Here is a 26,940-nt window from a genome sequence, read left to right as displayed (position 1 = left end):
TTCATTCCAGTTCAGTCGTCTCTCTCTCTCTCTCTCTCTCACCTCAAAACCTAAATCCAAACCATGTTGGATCTCTGAAGGATCCGAGCTCGCGTGCTGTAATCTCAAATGGAGACGCGTCTAACCTGCGCGTTTATCGTCCTGATTTGCTTGATCGGCTCGGCTTCAGCTCAGAATCGGAGGCCCAAGAATGTTCAGGTCGCGGTCCGGGCCAAGTGGTCCGGTACTCCATTGCTTCTAGAAGCTGGGTATGATATATGCATCTATCTCAATCTGACTCTTATTGTTTGTTGCCAAATGTATATTGAAGCCTTGATTTTTTTTTTGTTCTGCTATGAATTTTGTTTTTGATGTTGAAGAAGCCATGGTTAGTCTGAATAAGCTAGATGTGATTTAGGAATATAATGCCAAAAATGACGACAGCTGTTGAAGAATGAGGTTTGCAGGAAATATCGTAGAAGTTTATAGGAATTAATGACGTGGTGCAGTTGTTACGTAACGAAACAATGGCAATGAGCCACATAAGTTCTAGGAATATCGGAATGTTAGGGACTGAATCCGTGGTTTTAGCAAAGGTCGGGATCGGTTGAGTCTTGAGGTCTCTTGCTTGGCGTCAAATTGGCTGTTTGTTTTCAGCATCGGTTGGATTGTTGTGTAAGAGTGACGATCTTTATCCCCTTGGCTCAAGGATTATAAGCTGCAGTCGTTTTATCGGTAACATGGTTGCGGATGATCTTGTTAAGCATAATTTCACAGATATATTGGAGTGTTTCTCGTAACATGTCTACCTTGTTAACATTTGATGTTACTGGTAGTGTTAGACCTTGTCTCTCTGTAGTCTGGTTTGGTTTAGAGGATTTATATATATGTACCAATGGGGCTAATCTTCTCTAGTTGTTTTGTCGGGTTGTTGGCCCCCTGTTTTCCTTGTAATCATAAGCTAAATTGATGACTGGTTCCTTCTCTGACAACGACCATAATTATGACACCTTCTGTAGAGAAATTAGCAATGGCTGTCTCGCTCTTAGCTCTGTCATATGTCCTTTTGCATAACCATTTGTAATATGAAATGAGCTACTGGAACATAATAGAGATGATGGTTTTGAAATTTCCGTTAGGTAGTGGAATTTTGGATTGTATTTGCCAGTTTCTCTTCTTACTCCTCAATATAGGTTTAAGTGCATGAAAACACGATGCATCCACTATTTTCTTCTCAACTTAGGCACATGGAATTTATTCTACCCAAGAGGTAGAATTTAGAGCAATTTTTTTTATTTTTTATTTTGAGATACAATTATATCATTAGAGTCCACTTTTTGCGAAAGTCCCACTGTCGGTGTCGTAGTAGAACCCTTTTCAGGTTTCTGCTGTGTCACAATTTGTAGGACCAGTAAGGTAAAATTAGCTTTTATTTGAAGGCTTGGTAGGGTCATTCAAAAGTTGTGTCTATATGCAAAGGTCTTTGCTTCTATATCATTCTTATTGTGATTATCAGAATCACATCCCATTGTTTACAGAAGCTTTGTTTATGCCCGAGAAAAACATTCGTTGCTCTACACTTCTACAGATAAGTTTGAATTTGGAGCTGGAGAGTGGAGTGCCTAATTGGAAACCTGAAATTCATTTCCTGCAATAATTTTATTTTCATATTATATTAGTAGCTTGCTAGAGGCTAACATGTTTCCATTTCTTTCATTTCTTATGCAGTGAATTGCTATCTAGAGAACGGAAAGAACACTTTTGGGAATTTATTGAAGTCTGGCATCATACTGATAAGGATGATCTGGATTCTTATAATGCTAAGGGTTGCCTAAATCTTTTTTTGAAACATGGGCACTCTATTTTGAGTGGACCATTGGCATATTTGTTTGAATTTTCTCTTACATTGAGATCTGCATCCCCAAGATTGGTGCTTTACAGGCAATTAGCTGAAGAGTCTCTTTCTTCTTTCCCACCGGTTGATGAAACTAATTCAAGAAATGCCAGTGAAAATTCTGAAACAAATGACCATGTTGAAAGTAGAAAGTCAGATCCTTTGGATGTTGGTCGAAACCCCAAAAGTCCGAATGGAAAATGTTGTTGGGTGGATACTGGAGGCGCTCTGTTCTTTGATGCTGCAGACTTAAAAAGTTGGCTCTACAGTCCTAAAGATATGTAAGAATTGCTCCTTCCTTCTCTCTCTATTCTCTCTCTCTCTCTCTCTCTCTCCATTCACAATTTAAATTTATATTTCTTGGTTTCAGTTCTAGAGATTCATTTCAGCAGCCTGAAATCTTCGAATTTGACCACATCCATTTGGATTCAACTGTTGGAAGCCTAGTTGCTATACTTTATGGAGCTCTTGGAACTGGTTGCTTTAGAGAGTTTCATGTCACCCTTGTTGAAGCTGCAAAAGAGGTACACGATTACATCCTTTATAACCTCTTAGGCGCTGGAGTGGATGATCATACTGTGTTATAATTCAGTTGTCTCTGAATTAAAACAACAAAGGTTGGGTATCAGTTATATTGTAAGAGATGAATGCATTTGTGACCGTAGGGTGGGTGCTCATTTCAAGTTGATGGGATTATGTAGGAAGTTTTCCTCTAAGCTGCATATATTGTTTTGATCATAGGTGTACATTACTCTGTTAGCTTTCTTTTTGTGTTTGGACCATTCATTTGTGTGCTCAAGCATCTTGCAGATTCATATATGTGCATGACTGAATTTACACTCTTGGAAAAACCTTTGTGGATTAAGATTTATATCATAGCGTTTTAATTTTTTATATATATATTTTTTATCTTAGAGGCATATGGGTACTCATTTGAAATACACAATGTCTAAATATTAGGTGGTAAACATGGGGGTGGTCAGAGTAGAGATGGTCTACTGTATTTTCCCCCTACTTTTTAGGATACATAATGTGTGGTGTACCACTGATATCATCTAGCTTGGAGTATGCTGTTTTATCTGCTCTGTACTGGTTCCGTCTTTCTCTTCTGCTTTTTCGTTATATATGCATGTGTTTTGGTATATGTTTATGGGTGAGATTGCATGCATGATAAGTATTATCACTTTTTATTTATTCATTTATTTGCTAATGCATTGTCCTAAAAATCTCTAGGGTAAGGTTAAGTATGTGGTTAGACAAGTATTGCCCTCTGGCTGTGAAGCAGAGATTGACCGTTGCGGTGCTGTTGGTGTAAATAATTCGTTAAACTTGGGTGGTTATGGAGTTGAACTTGCTTTGAAGAACATGGAATACAAGGCCATGGACGATAGTATGATAAAGAAAGGTAAGATAGGTGATTCTAGCTGTTTTTTTATATTCCATGTTGTGCTCTAACTTTGTTTAAGTTTGCATTCTGTTTCTAAAGTTGGTTCCAATCTCCTGTTGCAATTTGAAAAATGGTTGTTGTCCCACTTTCTATCTTTAATTCTTTATTAAATTTCTGTCGACTTCTTTTATTTCACATGTCTTAGTTCATCCTTACTTATATGCTACTTTCCCCCACCCCAAAAGAATAGTTGTAGTCTCATGATAAGTCTGGTAATGAAGATATGTTGTTCTTGAGGTCGTTTGAATTCTCGAGGATCGCTTGTCCTCAATGTTATGTGGCTGACTTTTCTTTATCAAATCTCAATTTCATTCGCAAAGATATCTTTCCTGAACTTATCTAGTATCTTATTACAGTGGTGCAAGGTCACTTTTTTGAAGAACAAACTATGCTTTGAATATTATTTTAAATCACAACTAGTCTAGAGGGGATGAATCAGCTATATTATAGAAAGGCAGATGTAGTGCTGGTTGGATGTGTTTGTTGGCTTGATCAAATTAGAAGCCAAGGGACCGCACACAGTCTAGGTGTAAACTTCAAGGACATGTGATATAATTTTACGCTGTCAACTTCCTCATGAATAGTTTTTGGCCTAAGTCATTTTAGAAACACATCATTTACATAGCCAATAGGTAAATTGGTCTTGTTCAACTTGCCAATTAGCAATCTGTCAAGTATTGTTAAATTAGTGGACTGATGGCTGTAATTAAAATTAATCGGAGAATATAAGGGAATACCTGATCAAACTACTAGTTGAGGGCTTGGATGAGTCTATGTGTAAAGTTGTGGGAGGTGAGATGAATTGAAACCTAGCTTTCTTTCGGAGCCTGAGATTCTTTTGGGAAAAGGATAGTGACCCGCAGCACCTTTGGGTGTATGTTGGCAAAATATAACAAGATTCCCTGGATTGTAACAGGATTAAGGCTAGCCAAAAAAAAAAAAAGTCTCCAAGAAGACAAACCATTTGAATAAGAAAAATTTAGGTCTAAAGTAGAAGACTTTAAAATTCAGAGACTAAATATTTCTCGTGTTATTTTCTCTCCACTATCTTCATGGTATCTTTTGTAGTACCAGAAATGAAAAGTCCCCTCAAATGTGAGGTTTGAGTTGCAGGTGTCACATTAGAAGATCCTCGGACTGAAGATCTCAGCCAAGAAGTCAGAGGATTTATATTCTCTAAAATTCTGGTTAGTCATCTCTCATCTCTTATACATAGAGCTTACAATACTCAATTCTGTGTGTTTGCATTGACGTAAGGGTTTATGATTATTTATTTGGTTTCTGATTAATAGGCTGGCACTGATTGAAATGCTTGGCGTTTTTTAATATCTAAGTTCTATTCTGTGTTTATTTTGGGTTTTGCGTTTGTATTCCACACTTTAATCTTTTCGTTTTCTTTGAAAAGAAAAAAAGAGGATTGCAACAAAGTTTAGTCTTATTACTGTGAGATTTACTGGTGGTGGTATCTTGGATTTGGGATTTACTGGTGGTGGTATCTTGGATCATTTTCATGGAGAGTATAATTTTCAAAATTGTGAAGAGGCAAGGGAAGATGAGTTTGACTCTCTTGGGTCGTAAATGAGTCGCATTCATTTATGGGATTCACATTCCTGCTTTTTTGGAATACTACTATTTTCGTATTTGCTTCAGTTGAAGTGCAACGATTTAAGAGGGCAGGTCTCTCTAATTTGATCTCATTAAATAGTCTGTTTGATGAAGGGATGAATTCATAATCGATTTATACTAATATATATAGGCAAGCCAAAAGCTTCACCGAATTATGGATTTTTTTATTTATAAAACAAGTAATATATAAATTCTTTACAATAGTTATTGCAATAAAAAAAAGTATATGAAAAAAACATTTGTGTGCTCAATGGGTAACAAATAAATTTCCACGTCCTTCATAATATTCTGGTTTAATTCTTCATAATCACAAGGGAAGCTCTTGTTTTATTGTGCGATGTGCTGTATGACAGTGTTATGTTATCTATGAGCTGAAGGCTGAGACTATTATTATCTATGTTTTTTTTTTTTTTGGTTACTCAGGGGCACAAAGGCCCAACAGAACAAACTAAGAGAGCAAACTAAAGAATAATCCCAGTTTTTCTAGGTCTAGAGACATTAGCTAAATCATCCATAAAAGTAGAAATGGCATGAACAGGAGGGTCTTCAAAAATCAATAAGCTAGGAGCATGATCAATGCTACATTTAGCAAGAGAATCAGCTGTCATGTTACTCTCCCTGAAGATGTGGTTGATCCTAGTTTCATCCATGGAAGAAATGAAGTGATGACATCCAGCAATGAGAGAACCAAGGGGATGGAGAGATAGATCAGGTCTCTTGAGCAAGTTAATTAGAATGGCAGAATCTGATTCAATCTCAAGCTTAGAGATGTGAAGATTATGAGCCAACTTCAAACCATAGTATAAACTCCAAGCTTCAGCCTCAATAATGGCACCAACCCCCAGATTGATTTGAAAACCAGACACCCAATTCCCATTATGATCCCTAATGACACCACCAGCACCTATCTTACCAGACTGACCACTTCTAGTACCATCCACATTAAGTTTAAGGAACTGCTCAGGGGGTCTGATCCAAGAGAACATGTGAACATCACAAGCAGGATAAAGTTTAGCTTTAAGAGTAGAAGTCTTCCATTCAACAGCAGCATCAGTAATGATTTTCCCAGGGTTGAAAGGAAAACTGAAGCTAGGATCAAAAATCGCCTTATTCCTCCACTTCCAAAGGAACCAGCACACACCAACAAAGAAGTTACACCATTTAATTCCTTTGTGAGTAAGAGACTTGCAATTCAATTGAGCACTAATCCAACTCTGCCAATTTAAACCAAAGGTATTGGAAATAGCAGCAGGTTTTGAAATGCAGCTCCAAACAACCTTTACTCTTGAACAATCTCTAAAAAGATGTAATAAAGATTCACTATCAGAATTGCAAATGGTACAAGTGGAAGAGTTAGCAAGACCACGTCTAACTCTTTGCTCATTAGTCAACAACTTCTTGTGTAAAATCACCCAAAGAAAAGTTTTTTGTTTAGGGGGAATATCAAAACTCCATAAAGCCTTCCAGTGAGGGGCAGCAGGCTCATCAAAATTAAAAATAGAGTTGTAAGCAGATTTAACGGAGAAAATACCATTAGAAGTAGCAGACCATATCTTAACATCATCCCCACACCCCTCAAAACCAGTAGGAGTATTGATCACAAGATTAACAATGTCATCAGGAAGCGCAGTAGAGAGAAGATCAATGTTCCAACCCAAATCATCCCAAAAATCACAAACAGTGGCATTATGATCAACATGAGCATTAGGAATGACATGAGAAATTAAAGCATTAGGAGTAAGCCAGGGATCATACCAGAACTTAATTGTTTTACCATCCCCAACTCGCCATTTCAGGCCTTGCCTAAGCATCTGAGCACCATGAACAACTCCTCTCCAAGTGCTAGAACAATCTGAAGGGGGCTGGTAATTGTTATCTACAATAGAGTAATGCTTAAGATACTTCTCTTTAAAGATGGTATTCCAAATCCCAGGATCATTTTGCCAGATTCTCCAACTAGCTTTAGCAAGCATTGCCTGATTCATATCATAAGTTCTCTTAATTCCCAAACCACCAAGAATTTTAGGCTTACACACAGTCTCCCAATTAACCAAATGAATCTTTTTCTTATCTTCAGTATCACCCCAAAGAAAGTCTCTATTTAGTTTGTCCAATTTATCACACAAACTAACAGGAAATCTAGCCGTTTGCATGGCATAATTAGGGATAGCAGAAGAGACAGATTGAATGAGAACAAGTCTACCAGCCATACTCAAAGTTTTACTTTTCCAGCTTGATAGTCTGCTCTGAACTTTATCATAAATACCTGCATAAGTGTGCTGATTAACTCTTTCATGAATCAAAGGCATGCCAAGATACTTTCCCAAATCATTAGTTAACGGGGAGCCACATATTCTACTGACACATGTAGCAGTAGAAGAGCAAGTATTGGGGGAGCAGTAAATGAGAGACTTCTCATAACTGACAGCTTGACCAGATAATGCGCAGAAGATATCAAGGCATTTTTTAAGAGCATTAGCTTGAGATATAGATGCTTCGGCAAAAAAAATGAGGTCATCAGCAAAAAACAAGTGAGAAATTTTAGGACCAGACTGAGAAGCTCTAACAGGTTTCCACAAACCATCATCAACCAAGGTATTGATCAAATGAGAAAGTTTTTCCATGCAAAGCACAAATATGTAAGGAGACAAGGGATCACCTTGTCTAATGCCTCTTTGACCTTGAAAAGACTCGGATAATTCACCATTGAGACTAATCTGAAAGGAGACAGAGCTTATGCAATGCATAATTAATTTGACCAGAGAATGAGGAAATTTAGCATCATAAAGCACCATCTCAATAAAATTCCAACTCAACCTATCATAAGCTTTGGATAAGTCAACTTTCCAAGCAAAGAAACCCTGCTTGCCAGAAGATTTCTTGAACTTAAAAAGAATTTCTTGAGCAACCATGATATTATCAGAGATATTTCTACCAGGCACGTAACTAACTTGGTTAGGGCTGATTAAATTCATCATCAAAGGTCTAATTCTAGCAACAATAATTTTAGAAATGACCTTGTAAATAGTAGTGCAGAGACTGATAGGTCTAAAATTTACCATATGCTGAGGTCCCTCCACTTTCGGAACTAAGGTAATGATAGTGTGATTTAAGCCTTGAGGAATGGAACAATTCTTGAAAGCATCTTGCACAACATGAAAAATATCAGCAGAGCATAAGTTCCAATGATATTGGAAAAAAAATAGCTGAGAAACCATCATGACCAGGGGCTTTGAGAGCACCAATGGAGAAGAGGGCTTGCTTAACTTCAGGAAGAGTGATGGGATGAGAGAGAGCTGCCATGTGTTGTTGATCAATAGCAGGGAACAACCTATCAATCAGAAATCTTGAGTCCTCAGTAGAATGACCAGAGAATAGATTAATGAAAAAGTCAACAGCAATCTTCTTCATGTTAGTAGAATCAGTGAACCAAACATCTTGAGCATTAAAAAGACCCTCAATCTTGTTTTTCCTCCTCCTAACCAAAGTAGTTAAGTGAAAGAAGTTAGTGTTTCTGTCACCTTCTTGTAACCACTTATCTCTAGATTTTTGTCTCCAATAAAGATTTTCCTGCTCACAGATGCCTTCATACTCTTTGATCAACTCAGCTTCAAGTTTAAGGAGGAAATGGTTCTCAAACCTATCACAGGCCTTTTGAATCCCCCCAAGCCTGGCAAGGATATGCCTTTTCCTGTGGAAAAGGTGCCCAAAAACATCTTTGTTCCATTTAGAGAGAGCAGCAGAAAGGTAAGAGATTTTTCTAGACAGATCTCCAGAAGAAGAATTCCATGAACTAGAAACAAAATCAGCATACATATTGTGGTTCATCCACATAACTTGAAATCTGAAAGGAACATCATTTTTATTCACAAGATTATTAGAGTAAAGCTGAAGGAGAATGGGACAATGATCAGATCTAGTTTTTGGCAAATGTTTGATGAAAGCTTCAGCAAACAAAATTCTCCAAGCAGGGCAACAAAAACCTCTATCCAATCTTTCCTTGATCCTGTTGTTACTCCAAGTGTATTTTGAGCCCTGGAAACCCATATCAATCATACCATTTCTATTCACCCAATCTCTAAAGCCAACAAATCGACCAGAGAGATGACCAAAATTCTTGTCATCAGCAGAGACCAGCTCATTAAAATCTCCCATAAGAGTGCAAGGGAGATTGACAGAGGCAACTAATTGATCAAGGTAGCTCCATAAACCAGCTCTAACACTATGAGTAGGACTAGCATAAATAACAATGAAGAGCCAAGGCTGTTTACCAGGAATAGAAATTTTCACAGAAATGGATTGAGAGTTATCATCAATGTAATCAATCTGAACCTTGTTTCTATCCCAAAGAAGCCAAAGACCACCAGAGAACCCTCTAGCTTCAACTATAATATTATCAGACAAACCCATATCCTTGAAAGCTTTATTAACTCTAGAAAACTGAACTCTTGGCTCACAAATGGCCAAAATATCAACACAATGCAATTTAATCAGATCTCTAACTGCGGTTTTAAAGTTCTCACTGCCAGCTCCCCGAGCATTCCAGAATAAGGCTTTAAACATCATAAAAAGCATAAAAGGAGAGGTCAAAAGGACCAAATTAATCATCAGCCATGCCCTCCAACTCAGTGGAAGGCAAGCCATTAGTATTTTCTAATAAGCTATTTTTAGCAGAAATCATATCAGCAAAATCGGCAGATTTAGCATTAGTACCTGAAGAGGCAACATCACCTTGAATGTCAGTATCCAAAAGAACAACCTCATTAACAAGAAGGGAAGGTTCCTCAGGAGGCTGATTTCCAAAGAGAGCCGCAGTTCCTGTTTCAAAACCAGCAGACTCACAATTATCAAAAGAAAGTTTCTTAGAAATGTGATACTGTTGTTTAGGAGCATTGGAGGAAGAGCTTTTGTTTCTTTTCTGATACTTGAGGGAGATTTTAGAGCCACTACAAGTACCAACATTTGAAGCATCCTTCATAGGGGCTATGTCAAAGATTTTCTTAGATCCCAATTTTGTATCAATAGATTTCAATTTATCAGAACGTTGGACAATTGGATTAGTCTTCATAGGGGAAACAATTTTCTTAGAACCCTCAGAATTAGTAGTGGCTGCAGCTGATTTTGATTGCTTCTCTTGAAAGTTAGTCCAGAGTTTGACAATGGAAGGGACTGAAGTGTTCATATCATTGTCGCTAATAGTCTTGGTTTCAACAGAAACAGTTGCTTCATCTTCTCGCAGGATAGAGAATCTAGATCCCTTAGAGTGATTCTTACCAAAATTGCCAGAATGAGTAGCTTTCTTTTTATTCTTATAGTTCATGAGCATCCAGGGCCCCATGTCTTCTTTAATCACAGAAGAAATATCATGACAATCATCAGCAGCAGTCATTGAATCATAATTCATATCAGAATCTAAAACATCCTTACTAGAGACATTAGGAGTAGCAACAACATTAGGGGGACTAGGCATAACAATCACAGAAGGGCACTTATCTTTGGGATGGCCAAAGCAACCACACTCAAAGCAAATCATAGAGATGCCCTCATAAACAACATTATAAGCAATGGACTCAACCTCAACAAAAGGACGCAAAGGTTTACTTAAATCAACTTCAATACAGACACGAGCAAACTTGCCTCTAGCTTGACCAAGAGTTATGGGATCAACACGGACAACATCACCAAGAATGTTTCCAATTTTTGCAACTGTATAATCCCTGAAATACTTAACAGGTAAGCCACAAATTCTGACCCATAATGCCATCTTATCAATCACATCAGTCATGAGATCAAAATCAGGATGCCATTTGCGAACTGTAAGGGTTTGTCCAGCTAAGATCCAAGGTCCACCACATAAGATAGGGTTGATGGTAGTCATAATATTTTGTACATATGCTATTGTTGTTTCTGAACATCAGATATTTAGTGTCACTGTACCTAAATAGTGTTAATTTTTGTCTTTCCACCTGCAGGAGCGTAGACCGGAACTCACATCAGAGATAATGGCGTTTAGGGATTATCTTTTGTCATCAACAGTATCTGATACACTTGATGTTTGGGAACTGAAAGGTCTGCAATCTAAAATTTACTATTGATATTTACATAGGGTAAATGATAGACTTTGCTATCGATACTTATAGTGCTGCTTAAGCTACAGAAAGCTAACTGTACTCTTTTCAACAGATTTGGGACATCAAACTGCACAGAGGATTGTGCAAGCCACTGATCCTTTGCAGTCAATGCAGGAAATTAATCAAAACTTTCCTAGTGTTGTTTCTTCCTTATCTCGCATGAAGGTAAAGTATCCTTGTAGAACTTAGATTTGATATGAATGGGAAACTAGCTATTCTTCCTCATTAACTGTAATTCTGTTGTACTGTATGGATTTTGTTTTATTTTTTCTTGAATTAACTGACCTTTTACTTTGCAGCTCAATGAGTCAATTAAAGATGAAATTACTGCAAACCAGAGAATGATTCCACCTGGAAAGTCCTTGATGGCTCTGAATGGTGCTTTAATCAATATCGAAGAAATTGACCTTTATCTGTAATACCTTTTTCTCTAACTGAAATCCTTTGCATCCTTTCACACTGAAGAATATTGGGGGTTTTCTTAGTCTATAATCACACATTCTTACCTAGTGTCGGTTCTTGTGGTTCTCATCAGTATGAATTTTCATAGGATTTCTTGTCTTAACAAATATTTCTGGCATTACCAATTAAGTGATAGATATAATCAATTCTTTTATTTGTTTATCTTAGTGAGTTAGTATGTTATCACATACCATCACATACCATCATTTTCAACCGTAGAACATTAATTTTACGTAATGGCCATTTTTATTGGGTATTTTAGCATAATGACTTTGCATTCATGTACATGCAAATACATAATGTGTAAAGTTATGTATTCTTTTATGGAATCATGTGTTTTATTTAGTTTTTTTTTCATGTTTTTGCGAAAAGAAACAGCTTTCATTTAAAAGTCAAAACACAAGTATAGCACAGTAAGGCAAGGTTGACAAGGAGTCCACGAAAAATAGAGCTAAGCAATCAGCCAAAGACCCTAGACTACAAATGCTTTTCAATCTAACATAAGAGATGACAGACATTAATGCCTAGTGAATTACAAATTGGGAACATAGTGAATTCCCTGTGGGATTAGGACTAGACTTTGGGCTCCCTTTGTAAATATTGTGGTTATCATTCAGAATCTCTTTCTTCCCGCTACACATGCATTTGGAGTCTGCTATCTCTTAGGATGTATGTCTTGGCATTCTTGTTGCTAATGCTACCATACCTTTTATAATTGTATATTATTTGAAATGGATTCCTTATTCGCTTTACATGCATCAGTTCTATTTCATCCAAGATTCTTTCCTTTAAACTGTCAAACTACAAAGAGGCATTCCATTCTAGTGAATGTAAATTATTAATTTTTCTGCCCATGCTTTGTGGAAAATGGTTAAGTGAGCTTCTCTGGAAGAATGTGCTTCAGTTGCGATTTACATTTTCTGCTCTACTTCACATGTTATCTATTATCCAATGATCATTCAGCTATTGCAAGTATAGTGCTCCACTTAATCTGTTTAACTTCTGACATTATTTTTCTTAAATGTCTTTATAGGTTGGTTGACTTGGTCCATCAGGATTTATTATTGGCTGACCACTTCTCAAAGTTGAAGGTGAATGTCTTTCACTCTTAGCTATTTGTAGCTTGAAAGCATAGATGTTTAGCATACTATTTTTCCTGTAGGCTCTGATTAAGCGCGTTCTTAGACACATTTGAATTAAAATGTTCAATTAATCATATCACCAGACACGGTCATTAGCTCTCCTGATTCTTTTTCACTTTTGTATTACATCTGAACTATACTGTTCAATATGGGATCTCAACAGACATGGTCAGCAACTCTTTTCTCACTGTTGTCTCCTTTTTTTGCGAACTTCTTTTTGTCGATTCTCTGACCAACAATCCCTTCTTTCTTAATTTCTTGGTGTTTGTTGAAACTTAAGTATCTCATTTGAAAATGTTGTAGGTATAGGGCTGTGATTAATTGACTTTCCTGCAAATGTCTCCTTTATAGCTTTCACCCGAAAATGTCATGGACTGAATAGAGATACATTTTAAGTCTAATTTTGAATTCGATATATAATAGCTTTAATCAATCTTATTCAGTGTATCCTGTCATAACTTGGTTGCGTGTAATTACTGATACTATGAACTATTGCAGATACCTAATAGCACTGCACGGAAGCTCCTGTTGACTCTGCCTCCTTCAGAGTCTAATATGTTTCGTGTAGATTTTCGCTCGAGTCATGTTCATTATTTAAATAACTTGGAAGAAGATGCTATGTATAAGCGATGGAGGAGCAATCTTAAAGAGGTGGGTTCTCTCTCTCTCTCTCTCTCTCTCTCTCTCTCTCTCTCTCTGCCCCAGCGCGTGCACACACATGCTGCGCTTCTCCTGTAAGGACATTTGAATATATCTAAAATGAATGTACTGCATGAGACGTTGATAAATTGATGGATATATAATTCTATTTATTAACTTTTTTTTTTGGTAGATTTTGATGCCAGTGTTCCCTGGACAGCTACGTTATATACGGAAAAACCTTTTCCATGGTGTTTCTGTTATTGATCCATCAACTGTTTGTGGTCTTCAGGAAAGTTATAGCCTTTTGAACTTCTTTAACTATTTGACCTAGGTTTCATGTTTCATGTTATCTTGCTACTGATACTTATTCTGATGGTTTATGCTGTTCAAATCCTGCAGTCCATTGATATGCTCATTTCTTTGTATGAGAACAACTTTCCCATGAGATTTGGGGTTGTACTGTATTCTTCGAAGTTGATCCAGCACATTCATACTAGCAGTGATGATAATAATATTGAGGATGATATATCCACCTCGGTAATTTTTTCCCCTATTCACTTGTTATTTTTTCATTCTATAATTTTGTTTTATGCTTCACTGAATGCTGTTACTGTTAGGAATAGCCAGCAATTATTTTGTATTCTGGTCTCTCTATTGGTTGAGCCTGATGTGAAATTCAACTAATAATATTGAGCTGAAGCTATTGTGGTGAATCCAAAAAAGGATTTCTTGCTTTTGTATCGAGATTTCTCGGTTTATTACCACTCCCCAAAAGCTTAAGCAGTTAGGACCTGACAGAAATCATTTTATCATTTAATTTTATATGATGTGTCTACCACCTTCTCTATTTCCATTTGTTGATAGATTTTCTTTTGCAGATAATACGCCTCTTCATTTATATCAAGGAAAATCATGGAATACAAACAGCTTTCCAATTTTTGAGCAATGTAAGTGCGTTCCTTTGCTTCAATCGTATGTGCCTCCAAATGAGATAATGGTACAATGGAAATATAGCATTTGGTGAAATTTTTTGTTTTATTCTGTTGTTGACTTGTTGGGATCTCTATTCCTCTCTTCCGTTGTCTATGATTAACAAAATTTGTTACCACCAAAAAAAGAAAAGAAAAAAAAGAAGTAAAACTGAGATATATCATGATTGTAAAAGTGTTCATGAATGTGTACTAACAAGTACTAACATGAATGTGTCAAAGTGTTCACATCAAGGTCAATCTGTTTCTTATCCGTCATGGTGATATATTTCCAAATTTGTGCTACAATCGATAAAAGGCTATAACTTAAAACCTAAATGAATGAACAGAAATTGGTGGAATAGTTGGCATGAAAACAGTCCATGATGTGTTGAAAAGTACTAAAGTATTTACGAGAAAGTTTGCTCACAGACAGAGAGTTGTCATGCACAATTGTGCAATCAAAATTACTATATGAGTTAGTACTTGAAGGCAGCCAAGTCAAAGGAATACAGTAGATGGGAAGTGTTGATATTGAAAATATATAAGCCTCATGTTAGACTCGTTTGTTGAGTGATCTTAATATTAGTAGGTGCCTCATATACATTTATTGAGGCTCTTGTAATTTTGATGATTTCGTAGTCAACTTATTGTGAATTAATGCTGCTGGTTGTATAGTGACACTTCCAATTTAGTCTGGTAAGACATTCATAAAATTTGTGTCATTGACCCAAAGAAAAGAAAAACAAAAGTTTTTGAATCTTATTTATTGAGATCACTCTAATTGATTCTTTATGCATGGCAGATAAATAAATTACGAGGTGAGTCTGATTCAGCTGATGAGCTTGAGATGCACCAAGTAGAAGGAGCATTTGTAGAAACAGTCTTGTAAGTGTATTGATAAATATATCACGACTGTACATGGACTTTTGGGAGAATTTCCTATCGAATAAACTATTTTTATTTGTCATTATTATTTCGAGCCCTGAAATATGTTCTTGTTCACCTGTTGCAGACCAAAGGTGAAATCTCCGCCTCAAGGCATACTACTGAAGCTGGAGAAAGAGCAAACTTACAAAGACCTTGCACATGAAAGCACCATATTTGTCTTTAAGCTGGGATTGTCCAAGTTGCAGTGTTGCTTGCTGATGAATGGACTTGTGCTGGATTCTAATGAGGTGTTGTTTCTAATCTTTTGGTTCATGTTGTCATTTTTGTCTCATTATCTAAGGATTTGAAGTAGAATAATCACCACCCAAACTTGGACTGAATGAAGGGATTCTCCAGGTAGGGAAGATTTAAAAGTGATCACATCAATTAGCTCATGGAACTGCATTAGACCATAGATCATGGGGCTTAGATGATTACTGAACTGTGATGGATATATTGGACACAGTAATATCTTGTTATATGGATAAAGTTTCATGATTAATGAACAATCTTAAAATGAAATGTACCCAAGATCTTAATCTTTTCCTGATTTACTTTCATATTTTTGTTTATTGTTAGCTATATAGCACTCTATATTGGTGTTAGTCCGTAAGAATATACTTAATTTAGTCATTATTTAGTTTGTTCTATTTTCCTGGATATATAAACTAAAAGCCTTTCTGGTTTACATTGATTAGGAGGCTCTTATAAATTCCATGAATGATGAAATGCCCAGAATACAGGAGCAAGTATACTATGGCCATATAAATTCTCAAACGGATGTTCTTGACAAATTTTTGTCAGAAAGTGGTACTACTCGCTATAATCCACAGGTGATTGCTGTTCAATATTTTATTTTCATTGGGAGATGGTTTAGTTTGTATCATGGTGGTACATCATTCTGTGTTAACATGTTCTTATAGATTATTAACAGTGGGAAACCAAGGTTCACTTCTCTGGGCACATCTGTTCTTGGAGGGGAAGGTGTCTTCAATGACATTAGTTATTTGCATTCTCCAGAAAGTAAGCTGGGTTTTAAGTGAAGACTTAATTTGTTCGACAGTTTACCTCAGTTATTCCTGACCTGTGATTTATTTGATTCCTCCCAGCTGTGGATGATTTAAAACCTGTGACTCATCTTCTAGTCATTGATATTGCATCAAAGAAAGGGATGAAGCTGCTTCATGAAGCCTTGCATTATCTGGTAAGTTTTGGATTGCGATACTAGTCTATTAAATTAAATATCAATTCTTTTCTGTCATCATTTTGCCACGTACACTAGCAGCATATTGTTACTACTGTTTCATGTTGAAATTCACTTTACTGTAGATTGATGGGTCTGAAAGGGCTCGAGTGGGAGTACTTTTCAATGTCAATCAGGGTGCTGATCTTTCTACTCTTCTTTTTGTTGAAGTATTTCAAGTCACTGCTTCATTGCACAGGTGTGAAAATATATGAATGCTTTTTGTTGAAGTATTTCAAGTCACTGCTTCATTGCACAGATGTTGATTTGAAGTGCTGTTATGCAGCCACAAGAAAAACTTGTTACATTACTTGGATGATGTGTGCTCCTTGTTTGAACATAATCACATGCTTGCACCGTCTCAAGGTGCGGAGAGCACTCAAGCATTCATAGATAAAGTTTTTCAATTGGCCGAGACGAATGGGTTATCATCAAAGGCCTATAAATCAACTCTTGCTCACTTATCTTCTGAGGAATTCAGAAAACACTCGAATAAGGTAAAATTTCATTAAATATGTTCTTTGTTCTTTTTGGAGCATACTCCTATCTGTGCCTTTTCAGGCATTAATTGCTTTCTAGTTCTTGTGGGTGTGTGTGCGGGTGCGCACGCGTGTCTGTGATTGTGTAAATATTCAAATTCTATTGTGTCTAGTCAGAAATACCAAGCTCTTCATTGATAGTTGATCATTGGTATTGCTAGTTGATAGTTGTTAGTTGATTCAAATGCTGACATTAGTATTGCTGGTTTTGTTGCGAAAATGTTATTATGACTGTTTATGGTGTTCAGGTGGCACAATTTTTATATCAGCAGATTGGCCTTGAGTCTGGTGTTAATGCCGTCATTACTAACGGACGGGTGAGCCTTATCTATGAACTTCTTTCCTAGTTGGAATTCGTTTTTAATTTATTCATCCAACAAAGATAGCTTTGGTATCTTGTTACATGATGAAATGTTTCGATGCCTCTTTGTCTGGCAGGTGACAGTTGTAAATGACGAAAGCTCATTGTTGAGCCATGATCTAAATCTTCTTGAGTCTCTGGAGTTTACAAAGAGAATAAAGCATATTGTTGAAATAATAGAAGAAGTGAAGTGGCAGGATGTGGATCCAGACACACTGACAAGGTTTGTTAATGTTACTAGCTTAGTTTCTGGCTTTCTCCCATGAAGAAGTTACTTTCTTTAGCTGCAGATATTTTCTTTATTGACAGCTTAAAACAGCTGCAATTTAAGTTGAAATCGTATCAGCTTTTATAACTGTTGAAAAATGTCGTACTCCTACAATGGCTTCTGGATGATTTCGGTGCATTTAAATTTGAGATGCCTGTGTAATCTTCAGTAACATGTATGTGAAAACAGATTATAATGTTTACTGCACGAAATGACTATGGAGTCAGATACTGGCTTTTCATATGTGCTTTTGGCCTAGCGTTCCAAAATGTTCAATAAGTAATGTGCACTAGCATAGTTGAAGTTTTATCCTCTTTTTTGTTGGGTTTCCAGCCCATGTGTTTTTCCTAAGATGGTTTCTTAGAGTATGGTGTTCCAGTAAGGATAGGGAATCCTTATTGATGATAGTTTACTTGTAGAAGGAGGAGGCTTTATAGCCTACCACTATTAGGAATAGGATTCCTATTTGGTGAGGAAACATGTTTGTCCTTATGGCTATATAAGGAGGGGTTATGCTCTAGGTTTAGGCATCACAGAGACAAAGAGCATAGTGTGTTCCATTCTCGGTTAGAGGGTGAGAGAGGGCAGAGAGGAGAAAGATAGGAAGAGAAGAGAGTCCTTGTTTTCTTAGTCTTTCTTGTGTACCCATTATTAATATAGTGGAAGTGTGTTTCTGTCCGGTGGATGTAGGCAAAGCTATTTGCTGAACCACCTTAAATATGTGTTCCTGTGTTCTTTTCTTTGTGGTTGTTTCTCTTGGTTTGCTGTGCTTGTTCTGTTTCTCTGACTAACTTGTTGACCGATTCACTACAAGATTTTTTTTTTTCATTTTGAGAATGTCATTTTAAATTTTATCCTTTTTGTATCGTGCCTTAGAGTTTAGGTCCATAATTAACTAAAACTTTTTTAAAGTTGGTGCTGAAAATTATATGGAGTCAATTGAGGTGTTAATTGTTCATACGGGGTCGTCTTCAATTTGCATCTGTCCTCAAATTTTGTTTGATGCAAATACTTGAATTCAATTTATCAGTGAGTGGGACTAACTCGCGTCTATAGGGGTGACTGAAGATGTTTCTAATTTTCAAAATTACTTGTGCTTACTGAGAATTTCTCGTAGTGATAATATGAACTGGGGAGATAATATTTTTTTTTGGGTTGGCCATACCTATGAAGAATAATGAGTGGTCAAATTTGGTCTGCAATAAGAGCTATACAAGTAATGGGCTACATTTTCTGAACTGCTGGCTTAACAGTATTGGCTCGTAGTTAACAATTCTAGTATATTTTTCTCACTCAACATGTGATATACATTGTTATATCACATTATTCGCACTTCAATTTTTGATAATTTTATAAGCATGTTCATTTTTTTTTCCATGCCTAATGGTGACTTTTACAATGGTATTTACAGCAAATTCATTAGTGATACTATCATGTTTGTTTCTTCCTCAATGGCAATGCGGGATCAAAGTTCTGAAGGTGCACGCTTTGAAGTTTTGAATGCAGAATATAGGTAAACACTGGGTATCTTCTTTGAGGAGATTAATCTACGGGTGAAACGACTATACAGCTCTATTATTGTTGTGTTGGATGCCTAAGTATATATATTATCGGTTTGCTTCTCAATAATCATCAATTAATATTTCTGTTTGGTTGACTTGTCTCTTTTCTTAATAATTAATCCTCCTTTTGGGTACAGATTTGGTAAGCTTATTAGTTAACGCAATAAAAAATAATTACAAAAATTTTATATGCTGGATATTTTCTTAAATATTGTCTATCAAATTATGTCCAAAGGAAAGGTTGTTGATAGAATTATTTGAATGTACTATAATGAAAAAAATAATATCAAAAGTTGTCATGTCATTGTACGTTCTACGGTTCTAACAAAAAAGATAAACCGGATCCAGTTGTTACTTTTCCATATCTGTTTATTTGTTTATATTGAGACGGATTATACATGATTCATAATGTTAGCATATGTATTAACCTGCACACCTTGTTTTCATTCTTTTTCAGTGCCATCATTCTGAACAATGAAAATTCTAGCATTCATATAGATGCAGTTATTGATCCTTTAAGTCCATCTGGCCAGAAGCTATCATCAATTCTTCGGGTTCTATGGAAATATGTTCAGCCAAGCATGAGAATTGTCCTAAATCCGTTGGTGAGACAGTATGCTCAATAGGTCTTCTTGATTTATGTGTCTCTAAGTAACATGTTTTTGTTCTACAATCTCTGCTTCTGTTTTTTGTTTTCTCAAATTGTTTATTCTGATGCAGTCTATGAGTGCTTTGGTTTAATATAGGAGTCAAACAAGAAACTCGAATTTCCCTACGGCATTTTTTTGTCTAGTCATATTATGCTTTCTATTGGCAAAATATATAAGGGCTATTATCTGCATGTCATATGCTGTAGGTGTCTGGAATGATGAAATATTTACTGTTTCAAATTTCTGCTACAAGTGGTGATTGTTGGTGGTGACTGGCGAGCCTGTAGCAGAAATTTGAAACAGTAAATATTTCATCATTCCAGACATCTGGCTCACCACCAACAATAACCACTTGAATCTGAAAGTATTATACATGTTGTGTTATAGGCTACCTTACCAGTAATAGAGTCAATGTCCTGGCCATCTGCAAAATACGGAAAATAGTTTTCCAAACACATGAATGAATAATAATGGATTGATGATGGCATTAATCATTATCCAAATGTAAGTTTGAGGCCACATCTTAATCATGTTGTGCTTAGTAATTAAATGATCTTGCATAATTGGATTTGGCTCATTTTTAGAACTCATCACAGTAAATTGTTTTTTTTTTAATTTATTCAGATGTGGCTTAATAATACGTTTCTCTAGCTAGTCCAGTACTGTAAATGTCCTCAACATCCTCTCTGTTCTAACATGTGTATTATGCAGAGTTCTCTTGTTGATCTTCCTTTGAAGAATTACTACAGATTTGTAGTACCGACAGTGGTATGCCAGATGTCTAATTCTTATTTTGATTCCATTAATCTGCCCCGCATCTTAGACTCTCAGTTGTCTCAAATTTTGCAGGATGACTTCAGCAGCACTGACTACACAGTAAATGGGCCAAAAGCCTTTTTTGCAAACATGCCACTGTCGAAAACCCTCACTATGAATCTTGATGTTCCTGATCCATGGCTTGTTGAGCCTGTTATTGCAGTGTAAGTTTTGTCCTCGACCAATTCATGTTTGGACTTCATTTTTTTAACTTGCGCTTTTCTTCTATTCTATTACACAGGCATGACTTGGATAATATTTTGCTTGAGAATCTTGGTGAGACACGGACATTACAAGCTGTTTTTGAACTTGAATCTCTTGTTTTAACGGGTATGATTTTGCTTCATCGAGAGCATTTACTTGCCACTAGCTAGTAGTCTTCCTCTAAGTTAGCAATGGGGAATTGCATTTTATCTCCTATGTACTGATTCGAAATCTTGATCAGGTCATTGTTCTGAGAAAGACCATGATCCCCCTAGAGGCCTTCAGTTAATTATCGGAACCAAGAGTGCACCTCATTTGGTTGATACTCTTGTGATGGCGAATCTGGGTTATTGGCAAATGAAAGTCTCTCCTGGTGTTTGGTACTTACAACTTGCTCCAGGAAGAAGTTCTGAGCTATATGTCCTAAAAGATAATGATGATGGAAGTCACAGCAAGACATTATCCAAACGTATCACTATTAATGATTTGCGGGGTACGGTAGTTCACCTGGAAGTGGAAAAGAAAAAGGGGAAGGAGAATGAGAAGTTGCTGCTGTCTGATGTTAATGAAAAGACACAGGATGCTACAGAGGTGAGTGCTTATTATTAATTAGAATTTTCCGTTGCAGTTCCTACTTCTGTACTGAAAAATTAATCTATTAGTTGATTGTCTCTATATTTACATAGGGAAATAGCTGGAACTCCAACTTCATAAAATGGGCTTCTGGTCTCATTGGTGTCAGTGACCACTCAAAGCAGGGTGGATGTACTTCATTGGTGAGTAGTCTTTGTATGGTGTACTTCTTTTCATCTTTTAAGGCTTGAATTAATATTGGTGGTATTCTGTATAAGTGGACAACTGAAATTCATCATGTGTTAGATTTAAGGCTCATATAATTGATAAAGCATTCACGCTCAGAAGGGACATTAAGGAAACTTATGTGATTTACTTTTTAGATCGAGAGATCTAAAATGGTTTGTTGGTCAGATTCACAATGGATTGCAGTGTTCTGTTATTCTTGCATCAAAAACAAGTTCTTTGGTGATATAATTGCTTGTAGCGACAAATTCTTTATTGTTTTGGCCTATGGTTCACCTTATGTTCAACTAATTTGTTAGTCTTCTACGTAATGTTTTACGTCCTCTTTAAGAGATTGAAGCTCCAATCTAGTATATGCACTGATATGTCTAACACAAAATCCTGAAGATAGCGCCGTACTTTTTCATTTATTTCCAATATGACATGCTGTTCACCCTCAACATCATCAAAAGCACTCTTACTTTTCTCGGCCCAAAAATTGTCATCATGTCTACCAAACTTTGATTTGTAAATTATCATGCCTTCAATTAGATTAGTGGATGGCAAATTTGTCTTCTTAAATTAAAAATGATTTATCCCATTTTAACAATCATTCTTCTCTGTTATGTAGCATAATGTATTTTAGTATGGTTTCCTTGAGTTCTCTTCATACTCTTGTACCATTGTTTGTATAACTTCACATCACTGTATTGTCTAATGATTGTTCAATCTGTTCTGTTACTTCTATACCATTTCGATTTGAATCAATCTGGTTTATTTATTAAGTTTTTATGAATGCTTATCTAATGTGAATTTGGATAATGACAACCTTGGATTTTCCCTACTTAGGAGAGAGGAAAAGGTGGGCGCCAGGGAAAAACAATAAATATATTTTCTATTGCTTCTGGACACCTGTGAGTCTTTCTTACTTGTATTTTTGTCTGCTTCTCTTGTCATTCCTCTTATATACTTGATGTGGTAGATAATGAAGTCCACGGTTATATACAGTTAGCTATATATGGAAATAATAAAATTTATATGGATTATTTAACTTATAGAATAAGTACTTTACTGATGGCTATTGCTTGATAGTCCGATTCATATCATAATCCACATCTTTTCTGATGAAAGAGACTAGAGATCATCATCTTATTCTAATTTTCTACTCGGTAACTTTTCAATTTCTTCAGATCATGTTATCTGATTCCTGATGGTGTGGTCTAGCAAACTACAGCACTGAAATTGTCTTGACTGAAACTACAGGACCAGAAGTTAAAATGACCTCAACTACCTGGACAAAATAATTAATTGATATATCCCGAATAATATATATTATTTGTTATAAATAATTTTCATTTAAATTTAATATTAAATATTCACCATCATAATTATCATCTTCATCCTCATGGTATGATATTTCGTTCTGCTTCAATTTAAAACCCAGTTTCTTCTATATATGTATGCAATCTTATCAATACATATTGTGCTATATTTTGCCAGATACGAACGCTTTTTGAAAATCATGATTTTAAGTGTCTTGAAGAACACCCGTCGTCCTGTTAAATTCTGGTTCATAAAGAATTATCTTTCTCCCCAGTTCAAGGTAGGAAGTTATTTTTAAGCTGTATGTATATTATGGTTTTCTATTGCTTGTTGACATGAATCGAGATTGATTAACATGGACGTTTGGTCATTGAAATGGTGCAGGATGTGATTCCACGGATGGCTGATGAATATGGCTTTGAGTTTCAGCTCATTACCTACAAGTGGCCTACATGGTTGCACAAGCAAAAAGAAAAGCAACGCATTATTTGGGCCTATAAAATTTTGTTCCTTGATGTTATATTCCCCCTTTCTTTGGAAAAGGTTGTAAAATTAGATAGTTCGTCCATCGTTGTTGCTTATTCATCTATATGTGATATAATTGATATCTGACATGCGCCATTCCATGCAGGTCATCTTCGTTGATGCAGATCAGATCGTCAGGGCAGACATGGGAGAGCTCTATGACATGGATATAAAAGGAAGACCGCTGGCATATACTCCTTTCTGTGACAACAACAAGGACATGGATGGATATCGGTTTTGGAGACAAGTACTTACCGTTATAATCTTTTTTTTCCTCTCTTCCTTTCGTCAACTTTAATTCATTGTCCCACAACATATCAATTGTAATCACATAATTAGTTTTCCTTGATTATGATTCATTGTCCTTGCTTTATGTATTTTTTTTCTTTCTGGAACAGGGTTTCTGGAAAGAACATTTACGGGGAAGGTCTTATCATATAAGGTCAGTCATCCTTTCATTGACACTGTTCAAACGTATGACATACTGATGATATTGTTTTATTATGATGGGTATTGTGAGGTGCGAGCCCTAGTGATGCATGTTGTTTTTTTCTGCTGCTTTCCCTTTACTGTCGACCACATGCTCACTCTTTTATCTTATCAATCTTTCAGTCTCTTAAATCTGTTTCTTTTTTTTTCTTTTTTTTTCTATTTATTGGTTTCACAATCTTAACAGCTGCTTTCGCTTTACTGTCGACCACATGCTCACTCTTTTATCCTATCAATCTTTCAGTCTCTTAAATCTGTGTATCCTTTTTTTTTTCTTTCTATTTATTGGTTTCACAATCTTAACACCAGAAGACTCAACATTTGGTCTGATTGTATTGCAATTGTTGGGAATCCAACTTCTTATCCAATCTACCAAGATAAATCATGCTACTTTCATCAATTTGGAGATTCAAACATCTAACCTAATTTACCATGATATATTGTACTACTTTCATCAATCTGGACAAAAGGATCTTGTTTCGTGGCCAAATTAGTATTCTATATATATCCAAATTAGTATTCTATATTTATCCTAAGTTAAACCAGCGGAGTTGATTGGTCGATCTTTTGCAGTGCTTTGTATGTCGTTGATTTGAAAAAATTTCGAGAGACTGCAGCCGGAGATAATCTAAGAGTTTTCTACGAGACTCTTAGTAAGGACCCAAACAGTCTATCGAATTTGGACCAGGCAAGTGATTAAGTTCATACTTCCCAATTACAATAATTGCAATGTTATGCATTTAATTACTCTAATCACTCTTGTGATGTGCATGAAACTACTGAGAATGTTTCTGTATGTTCAAGGACTACTAGTTATCCGTTGTTTTATTTGCATTTATGAGGCAAGAAATAATGTGATTTAGTTCACTTCTGGAGGCCTTTGTCTAGTCAATGAGTTCTATTTTCTTAGCATTTCAAAGAAAAAGATCAATGTGGCGACCTGAGTTTGATATTGTATGATAAAACTCGTGGGGTGGGTGGGAAGCCAATCAGATCTGGAGGCAACCAGAAGTTAGGTATTGCATAGAGAAGTGTGCCTAATGCAATAAGTTTCAAAAAGAAAAAATATAATAAATATACTTTAATTTCATTTGGGGAAATCATGCTAAACAGAAAGTCTTGTTTTGATCTAATGACTTGGACCCAAGGTACTTTTATTGTCTCAATGTACTTCTATTTCATCATGCTTTATACTAAATGTCGTGATTGATATTTCAGGATCTTCCAAACTATGCTCAACATACAGTGCCCATATTTTCATTACCACAAGAATGGCTGTGGTGTGAATCATGGTGTGGTAATGCCACTAAATCCAAAGCAAAAACCATCGATCTATGCAACAACCCAATGACAAAGGAACCCAAGCTCCAGGTAGATCTGGTTTGCGTTGGTTTTGTTTCATTGTTATTTTCACTTTTATTGTTGTGTCACTGAGGAATTGCATCCGTCAGGCTGGTAAATTCACCTTTTATATTGTCATTGCCTTTTTTTTTTTTTGTCTTTTAATGCCATTTAAGGTGTGTCTCATTTTAATTGCAGGGTGCTAGAAGAATAGTTTCCGAGTGGCCAGATCTTGATTTGGAGGCTAGGCAGTTCACTGCGAAAATCTTAGGCGATGAAGTCGCAATCCAAGAACCTCCACTAGATCTTCATCAATCAGGGTCAGTGATGGACAGTCCACCATCAGAAGATCTGGAATCTAAGGCAGAACTGTGAATGAAGTAGCCTACAGTGTGCGCCACTCAAAGTAGAGCAATTTTTGGAAAGATTAGGGTAACCAGGGTACACTTTAACAGGATATGACCTCAAGGTGACTACCCTTATACACTCAGTGATCATGTATTCTAGACGAGATTCTTGCTCATCTTTGTTGGCAGTAAGAGCGTGAGACTACTGACCAGGTTCGAGTATGGTTTTCAAATTAAGTTACGTCCTTCCCAGGTGCTTCATTGTATTGCTCTTACCTACTACACTAGTTCCTGCTTCGTAGGCCTAAGATGAACCTAGATCTTTGTAGTAGATTGATCTCATATAAATCATTTTTATCAACAGTACAGAAAATTTTGTAAACTATTTCGAGACTAAATGCAGTAATTTAGTCTTCCAATGGAAAATGGCTGGAAGAGAATGGTATTTACTTTAGTCGACACTAGAGACGTTTTTCCCCCCTTTTTGATCAAATGTTAGAATACAGCTATGTGGAGTTTGCTTTAATAGTTCCATCAAGTTTCATCAACTTGATGGAACTTTTAGTCTTTAAATTGTAACTGGCTAATGGAGTATGCTTTCATAGTTGAGAGCCGTGCGTCATCTTGACCAAGAGCATAATAGTAAAGCATATTACGGGCAGCCTTCGTATATTACTTATCTCTACTGCGAGCAGAGATTACCATTAAATTATGAGATTTATCATTCTGTCATCATTTTCTCACAAATAAACATAAGGTTTAGTAAGGTAAAATGATAAATAAATAAAATTAAGAGATGTGGGTAAAAGCTGGTAGATGTTAATGTGATGCAATTAGAGAAGTCTGCACCCAAACCCCCCTAGACATGTTCCGATCAAAACATATCAACCAGTACTAGGTGCAACAGCAGAATCAGGCCTCCGGGGAGTTATATTTACCATCATAATCTGCTAGTAAGAACATGGAAGTATTATTATAGTATTAGGGGACACCGTTGAGAATTTGGCTTTCTTCTCTGGATCCTTGAATTGGAAAATGAAAATTCTCTCGTGTCGGATCAGAGCCCTCTCTTTCAGCCCCAAAATCGTGGACATGGCGGCCGCGGAAGACAGCACCACCACCTCTCTTGGAATGCAGCCGACCACAGAGGTACAGGAGAACTCGTCCGATCATGAAGAGCATACTTATTTCCATCAAGAATCTCACTCAAGCATGTTCCATCACAATTGTTGCAGACATCTCGAAAACATCAT

The 26,940-nt window shown here is 36.3% G+C and overlaps 1 protein-coding gene across 1 annotated transcript; it reads left to right on the top strand.

Moving 5' to 3' along the window:
* On the top strand, nt 1–26,146 carry LOC126793161 (UDP-glucose:glycoprotein glucosyltransferase). Its single transcript, XM_050519604.1, has 37 exons — nt 1–248; nt 1,708–2,154; nt 2,244–2,397; nt 3,107–3,278; nt 4,434–4,507; nt 10,919–11,015; nt 11,130–11,242; nt 11,377–11,492; nt 12,573–12,630; nt 13,180–13,332; nt 13,514–13,612; nt 13,723–13,860; nt 14,202–14,270; nt 15,097–15,179; nt 15,307–15,469; nt 15,920–16,054; nt 16,145–16,244; nt 16,331–16,425; nt 16,551–16,663; nt 16,751–16,961; nt 17,252–17,320; nt 17,442–17,587; nt 19,044–19,145; nt 19,652–19,799; nt 20,556–20,612; nt 20,694–20,824; nt 20,902–20,990; nt 21,106–21,455; nt 21,551–21,640; nt 22,512–22,576; nt 23,163–23,265; nt 23,370–23,528; nt 23,617–23,757; nt 23,909–23,952; nt 24,573–24,687; nt 25,218–25,370; nt 25,539–26,146. The coding sequence occupies exons 1-37, from the start codon at nt 109–111 to the stop codon at nt 25,713–25,715; spliced, it is 4,869 nt and encodes a 1,622-aa protein (XP_050375561.1). The 5' UTR covers nt 1–108; the 3' UTR covers nt 25,716–26,146.
* The last annotated feature ends 794 nt before the right edge of the window (nt 26,147–26,940 follow it).

Source organism: Argentina anserina, chromosome 5 (assembly GCF_933775445.1).
Source record: "Argentina anserina chromosome 5, drPotAnse1.1, whole genome shotgun sequence".
NCBI classification, from domain to species: Eukaryota; Viridiplantae; Streptophyta; class Magnoliopsida; order Rosales; family Rosaceae; genus Argentina; species Argentina anserina.
This window is presented reverse-complemented; position numbering and strand designations above follow the sequence as displayed.

Coding starts and splice junctions, on each gene's coding strand:
- LOC126793161 (XM_050519604.1), top strand. CDS start 109: ATGGAGACGCGTCTAACCTGCGCGTTTATCGTCCTGATTTGCTTGATC. Junction 14,271..15,096: donor CTTTCCAATTTTTGAGCAAT/GTAAGTGCGTTC, acceptor TATGCATGGCAG/ATAAATAAATTACGAGGTGA. Junction 15,470..15,919: donor TTGTGCTGGATTCTAATGAG/GTGTTGTTTCTA, acceptor TACATTGATTAG/GAGGCTCTTATAAATTCCAT.